A 21809-nucleotide genomic window follows, 5' to 3' on the forward strand; every position below is an offset into this window, starting at 1 on the left:
TTGTGTGAATGTGTCTGTGTGTGTGTGCAGTGTGTGAACAGTCCAGATATCAGACACCCCTGCAGCCTCAGTCCACTCCGGGAGCCCTTTGCAAAGCGGCAGTGTGCGGTCCTGCTCAGCGAGGTCTTCCAGGCCTGCCACCCAGTGGTGAGTGGCTGTCCTGCAGCTGACCTCTGTCCTGCAGCCTTGGCTTGTCACAGCTCTGTCATGTCACACTGATATGAAACTGTCTTTTGGAGCTAATGAACGACTTTCAACCTTACTCTCCATCTCATGTATTTATAGCATTTTTTATGACCAATCTTTTATTGAGGAAATCACAAGGAAGATAAAACAAAACAAACAGACCAAACAAAAAACATTTTCTCATTGTTTTTAAACCCACCAGCCCCTCTATAAACCAAGGTTACAAACTGTAAATAACTTCCCACCTTCTCAATCTCTTGAAGAAAATACATTGCAGTCTCTTTTCACCCAAATTGTAAGCTGCACATTATTCCCGGTCCCGGAGCATCTTTTGACTGGCTTTTTGCATTCGGGCCATAGGCTCCTCCATCGGGGCAATATCGAGTAAAAAACTGGACCGCTGTTGCCAAGCCAGGGAATGTGGTTGTTGCAACCTCAAATACAACATTTTCTTCTACAGTGAGTTTGAAAGAGGAGTCATTGATAAAGGAGGAAAGTCTGTGGAAGTGGGGTCATTATGCTGAGCGTATCACAGGCTATAGTCAGAGATATCTGCCTCCAGAATGCAACGACATCATCCCAAAACGTGTATAAATGACATTAGGCTGTTGAGCGGACACAGGTCACAGCTGAGACATGTGAACATGATGATCTTCATGTTGAGGTGTATTAATAATCTTTTTATATGAATGATATTTTATATCAATACAATAAATGGATGATTATGGATGAAATACAAAGTCCAACCAAGCATTGTACTCTATGAAATGTCTATTTTGAGTGTTTGAAGTTTTTCTTGAAGTTTTCTTCTTGTGCAGGTGGATGTTACCTGGTTCTACATGAACTGTCTGGCAGACACGTGTGCCTGCAGCAGGGGCGGTGACTGTGAGTGTTTCTGCACCAGCGTGGCGGCGTACGCTCAGCGCTGCTGCCACCAGGGCGTTCCTGTGGACTGGCGATCGCCCTCTCTGTGCCGTAAGTCAGAAACAACCTTCATCATTCCTCTGAATCACAGGAATTTGTAGAAGTCCGTTTTCTTAAGAATTAAACTTAACAACCTTCGAAACATTGATAAACCATTAACCACTAATAGAGCCTTCAGTAGTAGCTTATAAGCACTTTATAAAGAATGATGAGCCACGTTGGGTAAAGAGATGTTCCTTTATCATGAAGCTCACTGTAATCTTGTAATGTTTACTACTGTTATATTGTTATTTTATTCTCATTATATTGATATACTATCTCTTTTCTCTCTGCAGCGTATGATTGTGAATTCTTCAACAAAGGTACGACAGTTCCTCCACTCACCTGGAAGAAGCTACAACATTATTGATGAGACTCGATTATCTGGCATTAATCAATAGGCGGCCATCGTTCACTGTATTTATTAGTGTGATGTTGTCCTCATTGAAAATTCATGTGTGAATAAATTTCAAATGGCTGATCAATCCATCAGTTTTCTTCTTCATGAGTGACAGATGTAGAGTGGATGTGATTTGCTGCACTAACGTTGCCTCCTGTCTGTAGTTCTGGGTAAAGGCCCCTACAGGCTCATCACCTTCAAGAATCAGACCACACTGTTGGCAGCCAGCACATCCAGTGGCTCTGTGCTCCTGCAGCAGGTCAACACCACCATCGCTGGCATCCTGTCACAGTTCATGATAACGCCAGGCCTCAGCAGAGCCCGACCACATGGTGAGTTTACTTTATTCGCATGGCCAGATTCAACTGTTCGACTGTTATGGGATTATTTATTTTTTATTCATTATGCATTTACTTTCTTCTCTGCATCACTCTCTCTCTCCTGTCAGCAGTCGTCGCCTTCACTTTCACTCTGGAAAAGATTAGATTCATTTACTTTTGCAGCTGATAAAACAGTTTGCTGGAGAACAAACTAAGTCTAAACCAATGACCTCAAAACTTTCTGCTTGTAGGTGCAGATCGCATAGTTACTGGTTTGCCTCATCTCTCTTTCTCTGGGAGCACAGATGTGTTGTATGTTGCCATAGCAACAAAAAAATTGAAACAGCTTCAAACTATTTATAACATTTTCTTTTCAAATGTTATTCTATAAATGTTTCTTACTATTAAACATCAGAAAGAAGTTAAGTATAAAGTATAAATTGCCACCAATTCAGCTTCTGGTCATTATGTTTATTTTATCTTGTTTAAAATCTTTCCACGTGGACAGAAGCACAAGACACAACTGAAGATTCATTGTCTGTTAACTTTGCAAAAGCAGTCTGTGGGAGCTTCTTGAAAAGGACTTTGGAAACATCATGGAAACATCATTTAATATGACGTCTGAGCGAGTGTGGGAACCTCGCTGTTAGTTGAGAGGTTTTTTAGTTTTATTTTACAGTCATTTAGTGTCGCTCCTGATAGAGTAGATACAGTATCAGGCCTTGAAAGAAAACTTGTGTAGTGGAGTTTGGGAACATTTGATCGGTGTGGAGATACTGCAGGCAGCAATGTTTTCCCTCCGGCAGGACAGAGATAGAGGGCTGCTGAGGGAGAGACACAAGGATATTGGCCTCCAGGCAACGTGACTGTATTTCTGTTGGCCTGTTGAACCACAAGCCTCTTTACACTAATGACAAAATGACTCACATGAGTGTTTTCTGATCTTCCCTTTCTGTAATTAAGTTGAGGCAACTAAACCACTTTGTGAGGATGATTCAGTGTTCGCTGTTGCTAGGAGACAAGATGAGAACTGTGATCTCTGGTGTCACACACTTTGTGCTCACACCCACTCATCCACCCTGACCTTCTCTCCGTGAGCTACACTCATATCAACACAAACGACAGAGGATTCACATTATTCAACATAATTAAAGATGGATGAAATTACTTTTTTCTCTCTATTTAAAGTGATTCACACCAGTCGCTGTGCTCACAGAAGGAAAAATTAACTGACTAGGTTATTCAGATGGATTAGATATAAGATAAACATCTGACATCTAGGTGAGCTCAATTTCATCCACAACAGATCCTACTGTTCACTGCCTTCCTCTCATTTTTTATCTCTCTTCCTATTGTTGAACAAAGCATCTCCTCCTCCAGCTAATATAAAAAAATCTGAGAGTTAGAGAGAAACTCTTTCTGCTGATGCTCTCCTCTTCAGTGTTTGGAGTGATCTGAGTATCACAGTGAAAACACTGATGGAGGAGATGACCCTAGATTGACTTCCAGTAGCAGATAATCTGATGCCAAAATGCTAATCTAGCAACCTGAGCTAGAGGCTGTTCAGAGGAATCCAAGAGTGAATCAAGCTGCTCTCACTGTTTACTGAGATCCCACTGCACTCTGGATCCATCACAGAGAAGTTCAACCAAACTTTGTTCCATTACATACAGTTTATATTCAGTATATACTGGGTGTATAATCTACTTCAATTCAACCTTTTTTCTAACCCAGTGATACATTGAGGTAGAAACAGAGGAAAGGGTAAGTTAATAGGATCTAGACACAAGAAACAACCGTGTGGAGCTTACATGAAAGAAGGACTGAATTACAATTAACAACAACATTAAGAATGAATAAAAACCTTAGCAATGATTCAAATATTGAAATAAAATAAGATAAAATAGGAACATTTGGATGTAAAGTGCAATGTAATTGAAGATTTAATGTGGCCTGGATCTCCCTGGTGAAAGCAGTCCTAACCTGCTGAGTGATCTAATCAACTGGACGTATCTAATTACAGCCTGCAATTAAAAGAAAGCAGTGCCGTAATGTAAGGGGGTAAAAGACCAATATGAGCTTTATAAAAGAGGGCTACCCAACCTTGGCATAGAGGCTGCAGTGTTGTATATGTGTTATAACTACCTCCAGTAATAAATCTTAAAGCAGAGTGAGTGAGTTCAGGGGCTTCAGAGTCGCAGCTGCTAATATGGGCTATATATTATATCATATATATCATAATAGATTCATATTTCATACATCAGACATACGTGTGATACTTTTCCTGGCCCACTGATGAATCGTCTTTGTTTCTGTCTACACAGACACATCACGGGTTTCCTTTGAGGCAGCCGACAGACCAAACTACTTCCTGTACGCGAGCCCCAGCGGCCAGGTGAGGCTGGCCAAGTGGAAGGACAGCGAGGCATTCTGGGATGGAGCCACCTTCGTCCTCCACAGGAACACCTGGATCCCTGGCTATGACTCGCTGGAGGCCCACGCCAAGCCGGGCTTTTTCCTGCACGCCACACTGCTCCGCCTGCTCAAATACAGACACACCAGCAGTTTCCGAAAAGCCACGCTGTTCAGGCTGACAGGTCAGCAGCACAGTGAACCCATCACACCACCAAACAGATTAAACTCTAGTAATATTTAAAATATTCAGCAATTCCTCTGTGTCCTGCAGCCTTAGCTTGAATCCAGTACCATGTCCACATTTCAAATCTACATCCCCTCAAATCTCCACAACTTTTTAAACTAATTTTCACTATTTTCATTAATTTTTAACTTCCATCATTTGCAACTTAAATAAGGCCAAAAACTTACAATCAATCAACATGGATGATGATTAAGTCTTATAACTTTCACAAGCTGCTGTTGACTTGAAATGAACTGAGCAGCAGGAAATATGAAGAGAAGTGTAGTCAGACTCTTCTGTAAGTAACCTGCTACGTTCAGTGGTGGTTGTAGACAGATGTGAACGACTGATTTGTCTCAGCCACAAATAATGTTTGGCAGAGTCCATTTAGCAGCTTGGAGAGAGCACATGAACCAAGATAACCAAGAGGACTGCACACACATTTGCTATTTTAAAAATAAAAAAAACCCTTGATACCTTTTGCACACCATGGGGAATGTTTCCAGGAATTTAGTTCATTAGTTTTTATTTCTCTAATTTTAAGAAGTTGTCAATTGTCATTATGATACAGATGATTCATAATTATAGGGAATAAGTCTTCAGTGGTTTTGTCTATGGCCAGTTGAGTGTGTTTATTGGTTGACAAAGGTTTCACCTGATGAGAATCAGAGACGTTGTCAGTATAAGATTTTTCTTAGTGTCCAGCCCATCTCCCGTTTCTGGTGTCAAAGGTCAAAACCGGCGGTGTTCATCTCCGAAAGCATCCAGGCTAATCGCTGATGCTAAAAATACGAAAGCATTTGTTTTACTTAATGGAAAATGAGCAGCGGCCAGCAGCAGATTGGATTTCATGCTGACAGCACTGAATGCCACAGACCTACAGAGCTAGAGCTGAAGTCCAGACATTGGACGGATGTTAATGGCTTTCTAAGTTCATCACATTACTGGTCCGTGAAAACATTTCTGCAGTCTTTTCAGCCAGTATAGATTAGTAATGTGATCTACTTTTCTTATGAAACGTTGCATGATTTATGACTCATATCAAAAGGATACTAATGGTCAATAGACCATTTTGATCCTGCTGCAAACACACAGGGCTTCAATATTACTCTATGAATATTGTTCAGAACCAAATAACTTCATCTTACTATTCAATCAAGTTTAGTTTTTCCAACTGTTAACCTATTAAAAAGTGTTAATTTCTATATTAAATCTGATATGAAACAGTTTTACTCAAAAACAAAAGGGCAATCTTTGTAATGTCATTGTTCCTAGAAGATCAGAAGAGCGTCCCTCAAAGGTGATTATTTGTCAGTCTGATGCATCTTCTTCTTCGGTCCATAATAGCGCTTTATATGTTGATCGCTCAAAAATGCCAGTTGAGAATTAAAAAAACACATATGTTTGTGTGTGATCTTGCAGTGAAAGTACAAAGTAATTGTTTTTCATCAGGGCCCCACCCAGATGCCCCTCCAGCCCCTCGGTGTCAGTGGAGGTACGACTCCTGCGTCAGCCCCTGCTTCAAGACCTGCAGCGACCCGTCAGCCGAGGCTTGCACCACCATCCCACAGTGAGACCTTTGACCTTTCCCTTCCCTCCAACAGCTCCACCAGTTTGTGGACAGTTTGTCTCTACCAGACATTTTCTTCTTCTTCTGATTTTTTTCTTGATTTAAAATCAGCAATGTATTCAACAATGCATCTATCTTTTTCTCAGTGGTGTTTTTCTTCATTATTATTAATAATAGAGTATATTGTTATTCATTGCTACATTACCTGGGAACCACAAGTTATATCCACACATGTACAGTATGAACCATATTACTAGTGCTGGTGTTTTTCCCTGATGACTGGCTAGAAATGCAGTGTGGGCCTCATGACCTGGGTTCAAATCTCCCAAAACTCTTACTCAACAGTGATATAATCATAACCTTCAAGTAATGATCTTTATTGAACAGTTGGCATGCTGTAAGTTATACGTTCAGGCTGTTTGGGGGAGATAAGACCATACATCAGTACTCACACAGCTTCAATCTGAAAACACAAGCAGGTATCTCTGACATTTGCTGCTCTCTGTGCAGAGTGGAGGGATGTCTTCCTGTCTGCCCCCCCCACATGGTCCTGGATGAGGTCACTCGTCGCTGTGTCTACCTTGAAGACTGTGAGTAACTCCTGATAGATTTCTTTCCTATTTATTACTTACTAGTTTAAAAAACTTACATGTGTCAATTAAATACTAAACTAACATACACGGTCACATGTGTGGTGACCTCACTGATACATGTATTCCAATACGAATATGTCATTTGTTATATATATATATATGTTCAGTGCTCCTCTAACACACACACCTGTTGTTTGTTTGCTCTCAGGTGTTAAAGCTGTCGTGCAGCCTGTGACACCGTCCACTCCTCAGGTGTCTGCAGCCGTCACCTCTGCAGCCACCAGTACTGCCTCCATCACCCCTCTTAAGACAACACTCTCCACCTCATCCTCCACTCCTCCACTCAGTGGTCCCACCACTGCAGCCCCCACCGTTCCTTCTGTTATCAGCACACACACCACCACACACACCACCTCCACCGAGGCTCCACCCGCCCCGGACGAACCGACCCGGACGCTCCCCACCTCTCCTGCAGCGCCTGAACTGTCCACAACAGCAGGACCCCCATCTGCCCCGACAGCGCCACCTGCTGTGGAGCCAGAGGTGGTGGAGCCGCCGTCTACGGCCAGAGTGACCGAAGCCCCTCCCACCACTGTGACAGGTACGAATGGATGGACGTCCCAGGCTCTGAGCTCCAGCACGTTCAGCTCCAGCACGTTCAGGACCAGCAGCTCTCCTCATGCCATCACTGCTCTGTTCTGGCTGACCTCATCCACCAAGCCCACCGACGCCCTGCTGCCAGCTACGCCCCCAGCACCAACCGCCGCTCCCACTGAGTGGCCAACCACCGTCAGTACTCCACCTTCTGTCGTCTCGCCGACCAAAGAGACCACGGAGGCTACAACACACTCAGCAGCGGTTCCTCTGACTGTAACAGCTGCTCCTCCGGGTCCCACTCCGACCTCAGAGACGTCCATTGTCTCAGACAGAACCACTGTTCCCAGTACGGCCACCACTGCGTACACGGACACCAGCACACGGACTGTAACTGTGGAGAGACTTCCCCCAACTACTACTACACTGTTCACTCCTGGTTTACGAAGCACAGCGCATACAACCACTACACCTCTCCCATCCCTGACCCACCTGGAGACAGGAAGTGTGTCTTTGCCCACAACCACTTCAGCAAAGACCACGGAGTCGGTCATACCAGTTACAATCACCAGCAGAACAACAGCACACACCAGTCCAGGGACGACAACATCGCCAGTTAGTGCAGAGAGGCTTCACTATACCACTACTCCTGAACTGACAACCTCCACTACAGCAGCTCCTGAGGTACCAACGTCAACCCCACCTCATGCAGCACCGACCACAGCTGCACCACCTCCTCCTACCTCAGCTGCTACAGACTGGAGAACAACAATAAAGAAAGAGGAAACTACTGTGTCAGAAATACCAGTAGCAACCACAACAACGGCTGCACCACCACCTCCAAAGATCACAGACAGGACGACTTCTCCCACCTCCACCTCCACGACGTTCACCGAGAGAACCTCCTCGTCCGCAGCCGTCCCAACAACAGAGAGAACCACTCAGACTGCGACTCCCAGACCGCCAGAGCTTCCAGAAACCTCCACCACATCCACAGCTCCTCCTGCGACAACAAAACCAATCGAAACACCAGTGTCCTTCACAGAAACCACCACTGTACCACAGTCACCAACAACAGAGAGCACCACCCATCCCGTTTCTACTATGCAGACCTCTGAGCCGTGGCGCCCCCCCCACCCGGAGACCTCATCCACCCTGGACCACAGCCCCACAGCGAAGACCACAACAGAGGTCACGTCTGAAACTGTCAGCCCAGTGGTCGCTTCCACTAAAACCACTGAGGTCCCTCGTCCTCCAGAGACAACGACGAAGCCTGTTGTCACTTCTGCAACGTCAGCCGTTGTCACAGCCTCCACCGCCTCCACGGCCTCAACAGCCTCCACGGCCTCCACGGCCTCCACCGCCTCAACAGCCTCCACGGCCTCAACAGCCTCCACCGCCTCCACGGCCTCCACAGCCTCCACGGCCTCCACGGCCTCCACAGCCTCCACCGCCTCCACCGCCACGGCCTCCACAGCCTCCACGGCCTCCACAGCCTCCACGGCCTCCACGGCCTCCACAGCCTCCACCGCCTCCACCGCCACGGCCTCCACAGCCTCCACGGCCTCCACAGCCTCCACCGCCTCCACCGCCACGGCCTCCACGGCCTCCACAGCCTCCACCGCCACGGCCTCCACGGCCTCCACAGCCTCAACAGCCTCCACCGCCTCCACGGCCTCCACCGCCACGGCCTCCACGGCCTCCACCGCCACGGCCTCCACGGCCTCCACGGCCTCCACAGCCTCAACAGCCTCCACCGCCTCCACCGCCTCCACCGCCTCCACAGCCTCAACAGCCTCAACGGCCTCCACGGCCTCCACAGCCTCAACAGCCTCCACCGCCTCCACCGCCTCCACCGCCTCAACAGCCTCCACCGCCTCCACCGCCTCCACCGCCTCAACAGCCTCCACCGCCTCCACCGCCTCCACCACCTCAACAGCCTCCACCGCCACGGCCTCCACAGCCTCTACGGCCTCAACAGCCTCCACAGCCTCCACAGCCACGGCCTCCACCGCCTCCACCGCCCGAACTACAACAACCTCTCTGGACATCGTAACAGCAGAACCTGCCGCTGCTACAACCAGGACACTGGTCACCCCCCCACCACCTGCGCCCGGCGCTCCTGAGACGTCTCTCACCACGGCCTCGACGAGAGCTCCACCAGGTGTTGTTGCCACGTCAACTAGACCTGTCGTCACACAGCCCATAACGGAGACAACGCGTCCAGTGACGGGCCGAGTGGAGGCAACAACGAGAGCAACAACGAGGGCCACGACCACTCCGCCTCCATCCTGGTCTCCAGTGCACACAACCACTTCCGCAGCTCCGAGGACGACGGCTTTCCCGGAAAAAGTCACCACCCGGCTGGTGTCCACCACCAGAGCCACGGCCACCACGACAACCACGACCGTCACACGGACGACCACCGTCAGGACGACGCCCAGAGTACCCGTGACAACGAGAATCACAGTGACGGAGAGGTCAACCATCAGGCCTGTCACTGCAAGGGTTACCATGGCAGCAAAGCCTTCAACAGTAACCACCAGATCGACTGTTCCCGGCCAGCCGACTGTCACGGCAAGTCTCGCCACGACGACCACGTCGACCACGTCGGGAGTGTCACCTGCAACTGTTGCGACATCTCCTGAGTCGATCCCCACAGCGAGCACGACCCAACGCACTGAAACATCGACAGCTCTCCCCGGCCCGACCACCACGACCAGCTCAGCTCCTGTTCCTACCTTAGCAACCATCACAACATCCACAGCCGTCCCCATGACAACCACCACAGTGTCACCCACAACGAAGGAAGCTCTGACAACCAAAGAGACTGACACGTCGCCTTCAACGTCGCAACCTGTGACTCCTCCGCCTGAGACGCTCATCTCCACCCGGGCGCCCGGTGCGACCACCACGACCTCACACCCAGCAGTTACCACGGCAACTCCTGAGTTGGACCGAGTGGATCGCACCAGTCCAGGTGCAACGACTCCTCCTGCACCAGCGGAAACGACCACACCAGCAGAAACGACCACAGCTACAGCGGAGGACACCACGTCCATGGCCACGTCCACCACTAGGATGTGCACTGTATGTTCAGTTATATCAGTTCAGTCGTTTTCAAAGAGTATCCAGGTTATTTTTAATTTTAAAAAAATGTCTTATTTCCTTCCAGCCTCCATATGCTGAAATTGTTGATGAGTGCACGAAGTACATCTGTGTCAACAACCAGCTCGTCCTGTTCAACAAATCCAGCAGCTGTCCCTTCACCGCTGAGCCCCCCAACTGCGGCCTGCTTGGCTTTGCCATCCTGGTCAATGGAGACAAGTGCTGCCCTCAGTGGGACTGCCCATGTGAGGAACACACACAGAAACAAATCATATCGTAGGAGTTATAGTTCTTCTCTGGGGTCACTTTCATTTGACTGGACAGAATGATCAGCGTCGTATTTGGTTGTTGCAGATTTGTATCTTTTCTTAGCTTTCTTGTTTTCACCGTCGTCTTTCCCTGATGTTCCAGGTCGCTGCTCAATGTTTCCAGACCTGAATGTGATCACGTTCGATGGGAACAGCGTCGCCATCTATAAGGCTGCATCATACATAGTGACCCAGCTGCCCAACGAGACTGTCAGTGTCCTGGTGCAGGAGTGTCCTGCTGACTCAGAGTCACCAGTAAGTCAAGATCCCTTAAAGAAGATGTGACCCAAAGTCACTGTTTGGATTTGTCTCTGATTTCGACTGGGTTTTCTTCTCATTTCTCAAGCTCCTCTGGAATTTCACCAACCTTTGTCTGGTGGTGCTGAACATCACGCACAAGTCCAACCACATCGTCATCAACAGGCTGCAGAGGAGGGTAAGAGGCGCTGACGTCCTGCTTCTTGTGTTTTTATGTGGCAGAACAGCAGATTGACACTGTGTCTGATCATCATCACTTTTAATTTTCTTCCAGCTCTACGTCAATTCACGATACGCCAAACCTCGATTCAAGAAGTACGGCTTTGAGGTCTATGACACGGGCAACATGTACCTGATCCGCAGCCCTGCCGGTCTCAAGCTGCAGTGGTACCACAGCACCGGCATGATGGTGATTGACACTGACGGCATCAGCAACAAGCTTCCAACCAAGGGCCTCTGTGGTAAGAGTAGTAGTAGTAGTAGTCTTACTCTTGCAGTCAAACTCCTGCACAGATGCTTTTAGTTCTGCTTTCGGGCTGTATTAGCCTTATGGTTTCCTCAAACTGGGAAGATCACACATAAACTAGACACTAAAACCAGTGTCTCCACTGCTTTGATCATTTTTGGAAGTTTTGTAAGTTCAAACAAGTTTATCAAATATCATTTTATTTTAGAAGTCAAACCTGTAAGAGCTGAAACATGGACACAAGTTCCAGCCACAGTTGTGCTGACTGGTGAGCATTATGTGGACAGTTGACAACTGTAGCGATCATTTATTGAGATATTTATTTATCACATTTAAAACACTCACCAAAATGGATTAAAGGGAGAAGAAATAAAGTGATCATTCAATTGAGAAATTCATAAAACCAACAAGCAACACTGGCATTATGCGGTTGGATCTTTAGACAGGTTTTTAAAACATGGGTGCTGATAATTGAGTAATTATATCACTAAATATTGTTATAGATATGACAAAAATAGAATATAACTGTCACTGTTTTTTGTCATTCTGCTATGGACTGTTATGACTTTGAAATCATCTGTTGTCGTGTTTTTGTGACACGTCACGCCCGACTCAGGTTTCTGTGACGGAGATCCGACCAACGACTTGACTTTGGCCAACGGCACCACGGTGGGCGCCAACGAGGACCCGGCTCTTTTCATCGACAGCTGGCAAGTTCCCAACACCACCAGTTACATCAGCCACAGCCGCCGCCGCGAGCTCAACTGCTCCACCAGCGACTGCTCCAGCTGCCTGCTCATGTTGCAGAATCCCACCTTCTCCACCTGCCACGCCTTCGTACGTTACCCATCACTGATGTAGTATCCAGGTTCATGTCCTCTTTCTCCACAGGATGAAATATTTCAAGCATTAAATCTGATGTGTTTAATTCATGTGCCATCATTGCTGTTGCACCTTTGTTGATAAACTACATGTTTGACAAACTAGACACAAATCAAAAAACACATACAGTAACATCCACCTGGTGTGTAAAACTAATAAGAACAAAGCATAGATGATGAAAAGTCTCTCTGCTTTGTTTTCAGGTCCCGCCCAGCACGTTCTGTGAAGTTTGGGTACGAGATGCAGAGTATGTCAATAACCAGTGTGTGGCTTTGGCTGCGTATGCAGCTTCCTGTCACAAGTTTAATATCTGCATTGAGTGGAGGAGCCCGGATTACTGTCGTAAGTCAAACATTCAAACTGCTGCTCTGCAAATTTAATATCATAAGAGGAAATTCAAAGTTTCTCAGGCTGGCAGTGAACTCCAGTGCCACACAGGCTAATGTTGGATCTGTTAACAAAGAAAGTCATACATGAAACCTCAGTGTATTTTAAAATTGCTGTAGTAGTAGTAGTAGTGAAGAGGCTGTATCACTGAATACTAATATGAAATCACCCGATAAAACGTCAGTCAGAGTCCCAGTGAACCCTCCTGTCAGTGCTGTGTTTACAGACCATGTTTGAGTGACGTCCCCCTCCCACTCTGGGGCAGATGCAGCGCATGTTAAGATTGTTATTTCAAGTGGAATTTGATGGCAAATGTGAACTTGATGAAACTTAACACTAGTGTGAATTTGCATAGTCTGTAGACGGTAGAGAACATAACAAGGGCATGCTTACTGTCCAGTGAGTTGTGTGTAGGTTGGGCTGAATCATCCAAGCAGTGCAATCTAGGATTTGTATTAGTAAAGTCTAGACTGTGAAGTTAATCCGTGTTTGTCTCCCGCAGCCTTCCTGTGCCCCGACACTCTACGTTATCAGGCCTGTCTGCCGGCTTGCACCTCTCAGTCCTGCCCCAACCACGACTTTGACACTGACCCAGACCAGTGTTCAGGCCTGACAGAGGGCTGCGTGTGTCCTGAGGGAACACTGCTCCACCGGCCGTACTCGGCTCTCTGTATCTCACCTGAGAAGTGCGGTAAGACCTCAGTTTTAACCTGAACTGGAGACTACAACATTAAATTATGAAGGCACGAGGGAATCTGAGAAATACATGCCTCGGTTAACTCTTTAATCTTTCTGTCATCTCTTTTTTTAATCATTGAAACTACAGTGTCACAAATCTGGTTGCAGAATCAAAACTGTTTTGAGAGCTGTGTAAGTAGAAATCATGGCTTGTTGTGTGTCTGCAGCCTGTACCGACAGCTCCGGCCTTCCTCGTGCGAACGGTGAGGTGTGGAAGGCCTCGAAGGACGCCTGCTGCATGTACCGCTGCGACAAAGACACCATTGTCCCTGTGGAGTACAACTGCTCCAACGTGGCGGTGCCCATGTGCCAGCGGGAAGGGGAGGTGATCATCAGCCTGGCTGACGACAGCAGCTGCTGCCCACAGAAAGTCTGCGGTGAGGCGGCAAGAGTTCCTGAGCACTTTGAAATATCTGCGTCAACAAAACCTGATGTGATTTATCCTTATGAAGTGATGATGTCATTTGTGTCCGTGCAGTGTGTAACCAGAGCCTGTGCGACCTGCTCCCTCCTGAGTGTAAATACGGGGAGAAGCTGGTGTCCTACTACAGATCAGACTCCTGCTGCCCGGACTATGTGTGTGGTGAGTTTCCATCTCTGTGCGCAGACACTCTGTTCAGTGTCTCTGTTAAATCATCATCACCACATCTGGACATAAGACGATAAGGTTCTCTCTGGAAATGAGGTTTAAAGAAGTGGTTGGTTGTCTTATATTCAAGAACGATCATGTGTTGAGATTTTATCTTTGAATGGAGCGCGTTTCAGGAGTCAATATTGCAGAATTAGTGTTTTTAGTACTTATAATGTTGACATTCTTTCAGACAAAGGTTTTTCTGAGTTGGAGCTTGCAATTTCTGACTTCCCAACATGTTCTGAATGCAGTACTTCTCCTTGGATTCTCACTACTTCATGGAAATGTCCCCCAGGATGATTGTCAAGGACAAAGTGTTTTCTATCCTTAGAAGGAGGGTTAGGAGACAAGGAGTTGTGTGACACTCAGGGCCATTCTCTATTCATTGGTGATACTTGAGCTCTATAGGAGCTGGTAGTGGGCACAATTTTACCTGTAGACAGAACCAGGTGCGACATGGTGACCCACGACGAGCTTCATGCTAAGCTAAGCTAATTGCCCCCTGACTTTTATTGATGTTACATCAGTGAGTGTCTGTGCGTTGCAGAGTGTGATCCTGAGCTCTGTGAGTCCGACGTTCCCATCTGCAGAGAGGACCAGACTCTGATCGCCACAAGAGCCGACGGCAGCTGCTGCCTGGCCCACATCTGCAGTCAGTTCACACACAAACACAGTCACGGTTTCTAACTTTCAGTCGTCTTTGAATCAGTGTGATGATGAACCATGTGTGTGTTTCCCCCTCAGTGTGCTCCTCGTGTCCTGACGCGCCTCCTCTCTGCCAGGACGGGGAGGTGCTAACAGTGGACAGCAACACCACTGACCGCTGCTGCCCAGCCTACCACTGTGGTCAGAGCACACGCACACACACATACACATCTGACACAAACATATACTCTCTTAACCCAATGATGATAATAAAAATGATAAAAAATCACAATGATAGTGTGTGTGTGTGTGTGTGTGTGTGTGCAGTGTGTGAGCCCTACAGGTGTCCACAGATCAGCTGCCCAGTTGGGATGTCTGTAGTGTCAGTGTCCAGTCCAGGTCGCTGCTGCCCCAACCAGACTTGCGGTATGACTAATAACAGTCAGTGATGCGTTCAGGAAACGTTGGTCAACCCCAGATTGTCTGTGTTTTCAATATTTTTGAAGGCTTAGATTTTAAATTATTACATCAAAGGGTTTTAAATAGTTAGTAAATAGTAGTTTGTTTTTGTTTAGGATGATGATATGTTTGCTGCTGTCATCACTCTATAGCTGAACATCTAAAACAGTTCAAGTGCAGAGATGTTGAACATTTCTGTTTTGTGTTTTCAGAGTGTTCCTGTGAGAAGATTACCTCCCCAAAATGTGGCCTGGTGCGTCCTGACTTTAAACACTCACTCTGTCTGTTTAAAGACATCTAATTGTGTATTTTCTCTTTAATATATTGTCTTTGTAGAACACACTGAGTTTACGCGTAAAACCTCTTTTGCTGATTTTCAGTCAGTCTGTTCCATCTGATAATGAGCATTAACAGACAACACATTTTCAAAGCAGCTGAATACACTGATAAAACAAAGGTTTTTTGTCCATCACTAGGCAAAAGAGCAGAACTGAGTACACTTCATGAACTGTTTGTGCTGTTTGCGGCTACAAATGTGTGCAACTCAATGTTTTTATGCTGTCGATTCTCTGTGAGCCGGTCAGTGTGTTTTCAGAGTGTATGTGACCGAGGTATGGTTCTGTCTGTGTTCTGCAGGGAGAAGCCGCCCAGCTGGACCGGGCCTTCCTGTCCGACCCACAGGACCAGTGTGCTTGCAAAAGATACAAGTGTGGTGAGCGCTGCCGAGGAGGGAGGCTGCTTCCAATTCAGTGGTTTAGACTCTAGCTGCTGCACATTTAATCAAATGTATTTAAAAGGCGGAAAATGAAGTCAAATGCTGTTCTGACCTCTCTTCTGTGTGCGTCCAGTGCGGGAAGCGGTGTGTGTGTTTGGCGAGCGGGGTGTGTTGCGACCTGGTCAGACACTGGTGGAGCATGGAGACGACGGCTTGTGTCACAGCAGACAATGCAGCCGCAGCCTCGACCCGGCGAGTGGCTTCCACCTGCTCCGTACGGCCAGCATCAACTGCTCTGCCCACTGCCAGCCAGTAAGAACACACACACTCACACAAACACACTAGTAACACACTAGTAACACACTCACCACAGGATCCAAGCATGCAACACTTGTTTAGAAAAGAACCACAGACTCCAAGCCCTCCAAAAACACAGGTAACATCGACTTCTGTACAGACAATAGAGATGTCCTGCCTAGTGATGTTTTTGTATAAGATAACGAAAACACAAGTTATTAATGTTTCACACCTCTGATCTGTTTGTGGTTCCTGACATAAAGATCATAGGTTATTGTTTAATTAGTTAACTCTCTGTCCATTTATCCAGCCATAGTCCACTTCCCGTCATTAATCATGATATTATTATCACCTCCTGGTGTCCAATGGTATCTCTTAAAGTTAGGCAGAAAGACCAGGAAACAAGTGTTAATTCATTTGATGTTAAAATGCCACAATGCAGAAACATTATACACACACACACACACACACACTACAGACATCTAACTAAACCAGTGTTTTTCAACCTTGGGGTCGAGACCCCACGTGGGGTCGCCTGGAATTCAAATGGGGTCGCCTGAAATGTCTAGTGTCTAAAAAATGAATTCTGATAAAAATATTCAATACTTTCACTTTCTCGAATATAAATCGGGATCAAATAAAATGCAGCATATAAAACTTTCTGAGCTTGCGCATCTAAATTGAGGGTCACCAGAATTTTGTGATGTCAAAATGGGGTCATGAGCCAAAAAAGGTTGGGAACCACTGAACTAAACTCTGTGTCCAATCTCCTCTTTTTTCTTATTTTTCCTGCAGTTTGTGTCTTTTTCTGAATTTTTATTTACAGTTTTTTCCAACGTTGAATGAAACTAATCTTGAAGCTTTGTTTTGTTCGTTGTTTCAGAATCAGATCTACGTCCCTCCCAAGGACCAGTCGACATGTTGTGGTGTTTGTAAGAATATCTCCTGCCTCTATGAACATGAGAACGGGACCACAGTTCTCTATAAGGTAGAAGCCTGTCCTCATCAGAGTTGTGAGTCTTAAATTACCAATAGTCCAGATGCTGATGTTGCTGCTGTGTTTTCAGCCGGGGAAGTCCTGGGTGTCCAACTGCATGAAGTTTGACTGTACAGACACTTTGTCCGGACCGACACTCATCTCCTACTCCTTCAGCTGTCCCCCCTTCAACGAAACAGAGTGTATGAAGGTCAGCATGCAGCAGTATAGACGCACACAGGCACCTACAGTTACATACATGCATACATGCATCAGCCATTTTACTTACTTAATTAAATCCCTCTCCTGTTTTCATCCAAACTTAAATTGCACTATTTGTTTCTGTTCTCGTTTATTATTGTCAGTATGTAGACAATACATACATCAGTGCAGAACTTATTAATTTTCCTGCATGTTGTCAGACTGAACCCTGAAGTTAAACTCAACTTAAGAGAACAACAGTTTTCAGAGGGAGGAAAGACTGTGTAATGAACTGAATATAAAAACAAGTAAAACTAGTTTTTATGACATTTAATGTGATATAAAGCAAAGAGGGAGAAAGAGTGTCTTTTCTGTGCTTCCCTGGCTGGAGGATGAGTGCAAGGCTCAAACAGAGCAACATACACAAGATGGACAGAGTCTTGAGAATAAAACACATCACTGATATCAATGAAACAAGATGAAGTCTGCCTCACTTTGGAGATCTGTCAGTGTAGCTGGAGGGATGTGTCTTCAGTGTCTAAAAACTGTAGCACATTCAGTTAAACCCATATTTTTCACTGTTTGTTGTTGGCTTTCCTGAAAATACTGAATATTTGGCATCAGGAACTTAGAGAGAAGAACAGTTTAAACTATCTGACTCTCATCTGCTCTCAGATCGGTGGAACTGTCGTAAGTTACATGGACGGATGCTGCAAAACATGTGAGTATGTGACCTGAGTGTAGCAGCAGCTGTATGTAGTTAGTGTAGCGCTGTAGGTTGACACTGAAGAGCACCTCCACCTGCCGCTCAACATGTTTCCAACATGTTTGCCCTTCAGTTTGTCCGTTTTCAGTCCAAAGTCTTCAACCACGTTGTCTGAAGTGACTCCTGTCTGGACGCCAGCTGCTGTTTTCCATGAGATTTATCTGCTGTGTATTCAGATTAGAGAGTCGTTGTGCTTTTCAGTGAATTCACCTTCATCAGTGTCACAAACTGTGGTGCCAGAAAAACTTTTCAAAGTGCCACACCATCGATGCAGCTTTCACTGAAAAGCATCCGGCGACATACGTTGTGGTTTGTGTGCTGCAGCTTACCATCATGTACCAATCCCCCCCAGGTACTGGATTCTCTCTGTTCCCTTTTCCCGTTAGCCCCTTGACTCCCACAGTAAACACAAACTGTGAACGAGGTACTAAAACAACAAGGCTCGTCAGTGCCATTGTTGATATTCAACAATGTACTCGCTCTAAAACAATAAGGCTGAAACCCCAAAGTTTGACAGCCCCCCCCCCCCCCCCCCCCCCCGTGCTGTACCAGTCCTCTCAACTGCTGTCTCATTTCAGGTCAAATTCAAAGTTACAGATGCAACAAAGCAAAACAGGCCGCAGATTTAAATTTATATATGTACTGTATGTACTCCTTGCTGCCGCTCAACACCCTGGAGGGAGGCGAGACACTCTTTCATGTGGGCCAAAAAATGACGCCACACTTGAGAGGACAGAAACATGTATTTAACCCCAACTCCCCTCCAGTGGATCATGTACGCGTACACAACGGCGAAACTCTTTCCCCATTTAGCACTGTCTGGGCAGTGCATTGTTGATTGCCAACAATGTACTGTTGGTAGTGGCCCAGTAGTCGGGCTTAGACGTCTGCATGTGTCATTAGAAACTGATGTGGGCTGGTGTCGGGTGTCGTTCCACTCATCCATGCTTCTGCACCACCAGGGGGAGCTGTGTGGAGAAGTGAAGCTGCTGTGTGAGGCATTTTATCATCACAGACTCAGCACAAATAATCCATATAAGTAATGGTGAATTCACAACTCTACTTTCCTGTTAAATGACACTGTCTAACGAGTGAATATGAATTCAACTTTGATCAAATATTACTCATCTGACTCTGAGTTTCTGGTGATGACAGGAGCTGAAGGAAGAACAGGAAAAGGGTTGATGGGATATGTGCCTCACATAACAGCCTGTGTTTGTGCTCTCTTGTTTTTTGTTTGTTTTATGTGTTTTATGCCAAATAGATAAATGCATATAGATTCATGTCACTTCCTATTTGACAAAGGCATCTCTGGTGCTGCCATATTGGCTGCAGCAAAGCTACAACTATTCACATTCAAGTGTTGTACTAATAAAAAAAAAACAGACAGGAGGGAACAAACACTTCACAGCTGAGAAGTTACTGTATTCTACATGTACATCACAACAAGTCAATTATTCACTGACATAAGTCACTATCTTGATAACAAGTTCAGCGTCTAAGACAGCTCACCTTTATATTTTATATCAGAAATATTGCTGGTAATATTTATTGATATTTAACAAACCAAACAGCAGTAAACTCAGTTGAGGATTCAGATGAAGTGAGTTTTGATTATTGTAATCCTCATGGCAGCTGCAGTGATGCATCACTGAATGTATCTGTGTGTTGATGGAGCATGTTTACACACACTGTACTTTTGGTCCACTCATCTCTTTAGAAGCCATTTTCTGTGCATGATAAATGCATGATCGTTCTAATTTTGTTTCTCCTTTTCTGTCTCATTTGGGTGAAGCTCTTTGTCTTTCTGTCGCTTTCTAACCATGAAGCCTATTCTAACTCATCCATCCACTAAACATCTCCACAGCCTCAGTGCTTCCCTCTCTCTCTCTCCATCCTCCTACATTTAACAGGTCTCGCAGCCTTTTTGTCTGGATGTTTTTTCACTAACTTTGTTGTGGCTGATTTGTTTTGATCTATTGTCGTATGAACAGGCAAAGAAGATGGAAAGTCTTGTCAGAAAGTGACGGTGAGGATGACGATCAGGAAGAACGACTGTCGCAGCAACAGACCGGTATGTTTCTGATCTAAACTTTTGACAGGGGGCAATCTGACAGTTTGGTGTTTTTCCCAACAATATGTTTATTTGATTTTTGCTGTTTTGTTTGAGGTTTACAAAAGTAAAAGGTTGTTTAGAACGGTAGAGGCAATTCTGAACAACTCGGATCATCCACTTCATAACACCTTGATGGACCAAAAAACAGCAGTGGTGGACAGCTATTGTATCGTATCGTATCGTATCGTATCGTATCGTATCGTATCGTTCGTATCGAATTGAATTGAATAAACTTTATTGATCCCGAAGGAAATTCTCGGATTCCTTCCTAATGACGACTTTTTATTGAACTCATCAGTTTTCACTTTAGTGAAGCGAAGGAGAATTGAGGGTGTGACTTCTTTGAATGACAGGTGGGTGCAAGTATGCTTTGCACAATTTGGCATACAACACAGTGATAAGTCCACACTTGCCCCTCCTCACTGAGTTTCAGAAACCTGTGGGTGACGTCATAGAGGCTACGTCCATCTTTATTTACAGTCTGATTGAAGGATATGTTTAAAAATAATAGCAAAATGAAGTACATCTACTCTACTGATTGTCTCTGTCCTGCAGGTGAACATCGTGTCATGTGATGGGAAGTGTCCGTCTGCCAGCATCTACAACTACAACATCAACACATACGCTCGCTTCTGTAAATGCTGCAGGGAGACGGGGCTGCAGCGGCGCTCAGTGCAGCTCTACTGCAGCGGCAACGCCACCTGGGTCAGCTACACCATCCAGGAGCCCACTGATTGCTCCTGCCAGTGGTCCTAAACACACACTCTCTCTCGCTCTCTCTCTCTCTCTCTCCCACACACACACACACACACACACACACACACACACACACATGAGGACTGCATGACTGACGTGGCAAGTGTAAGTTGTTAAATGATGTGACAGTAAGTTGTGGTGGTGCCTCTGCTGGCAGGGATGTGGTACTGCAGCTCATACTGATTTCCAGTGAGAGCCTGGTGGAGCAGACTGTTGGCCCCTTGTGATAAAAATGAATCCTCTCGAGTCTGGACTGTTCACAGGTTGATCAGCTTTTTTTTTCATCTTCAGCACTTTCTGAACTGCCCCCAACCCACATGTGTATGTGACTTCTCATTCTGTGCATTTATACTCTATATCACAGGTGGGAGCCAAAATAACCACATAGGTGTTCATGTGAACCAGTTAGTTAAAATGTTGTCAGAGAACAGTCTGAATTTCCATTCCAAATTTCCATGGCATTTGGTGAATGGACAAACTCCAAAGGATTTTGGTTTGATACCCATTTCTCAACAAAAAGAACCACATTTCCTTGTTGTCCATCTTCTCTCCACATTCTCCTTTTTGTCCTGTGGTGAACATGCTGATACAAAACAACACATCAAGACCAAGTAAAAAAAAAAAAAAAAAAATCTTTGTTTTTATTCGACAACAAACTAAAGGTAGGCGTTCATGATGACCTGTTATCACCCTTGAAAACTTATGAACAGCCCCTTTAAGAATAAGATATGGATAAATGAAGTGCCTTGCCACCTCCACCTCCCTGTCAGCCTGCAGGAAAGAAAACATGTTCAGTCTGATTTCATTCATCCTGTAGTTGTCACAGAGCTCCTGTA

At 45.8% G+C, this 21809-nt stretch overlaps 1 protein-coding gene across 1 annotated transcript in view; it reads left to right on the forward strand.

Moving 5' to 3' along the window:
- Positions 1 to 20973, forward strand: part of otog (otogelin) — a gene marked incomplete at both ends in the record, with an annotated part of 53369 nt that extends 32396 nt beyond the window's left edge. Inside the window, 28 exons of the mRNA XM_084001600.1 lie at positions 31 to 147; positions 1005 to 1161; positions 1446 to 1472; positions 1714 to 1881; positions 4194 to 4466; positions 5960 to 6077; positions 6588 to 6667; positions 6879 to 10354; positions 10440 to 10617; positions 10784 to 10935; positions 11027 to 11116; positions 11213 to 11399; positions 12021 to 12241; positions 12490 to 12628; positions 13176 to 13364; positions 13579 to 13788; positions 13890 to 13994; positions 14590 to 14694; positions 14787 to 14888; positions 15015 to 15113; positions 15359 to 15399; positions 15783 to 15858; positions 15995 to 16173; positions 17042 to 17146; positions 17226 to 17345; positions 18011 to 18056; positions 20096 to 20175; positions 20773 to 20973. Coding sequence (XP_083857726.1) covers positions 31 to 147; positions 1005 to 1161; positions 1446 to 1472; positions 1714 to 1881; positions 4194 to 4466; positions 5960 to 6077; positions 6588 to 6667; positions 6879 to 10354; positions 10440 to 10617; positions 10784 to 10935; positions 11027 to 11116; positions 11213 to 11399; positions 12021 to 12241; positions 12490 to 12628; positions 13176 to 13364; positions 13579 to 13788; positions 13890 to 13994; positions 14590 to 14694; positions 14787 to 14888; positions 15015 to 15113; positions 15359 to 15399; positions 15783 to 15858; positions 15995 to 16173; positions 17042 to 17146; positions 17226 to 17345; positions 18011 to 18056; positions 20096 to 20175; positions 20773 to 20973 — 7041 coding nt within the window. The remainder of the gene's footprint in view (positions 1 to 30; positions 148 to 1004; positions 1162 to 1445; positions 1473 to 1713; positions 1882 to 4193; positions 4467 to 5959; positions 6078 to 6587; positions 6668 to 6878; positions 10355 to 10439; positions 10618 to 10783; positions 10936 to 11026; positions 11117 to 11212; positions 11400 to 12020; positions 12242 to 12489; positions 12629 to 13175; positions 13365 to 13578; positions 13789 to 13889; positions 13995 to 14589; positions 14695 to 14786; positions 14889 to 15014; positions 15114 to 15358; positions 15400 to 15782; positions 15859 to 15994; positions 16174 to 17041; positions 17147 to 17225; positions 17346 to 18010; positions 18057 to 20095; positions 20176 to 20772) is intronic.
- Between the last annotated feature and the right edge of the window lie 836 nt (positions 20974 to 21809).

This window comes from Trachurus trachurus, assembly GCF_905171665.1.
Source record: "Trachurus trachurus genome assembly, chromosome: 3".
NCBI classification, from domain to species: domain Eukaryota; kingdom Metazoa; phylum Chordata; class Actinopteri; order Carangiformes; family Carangidae; genus Trachurus; species Trachurus trachurus.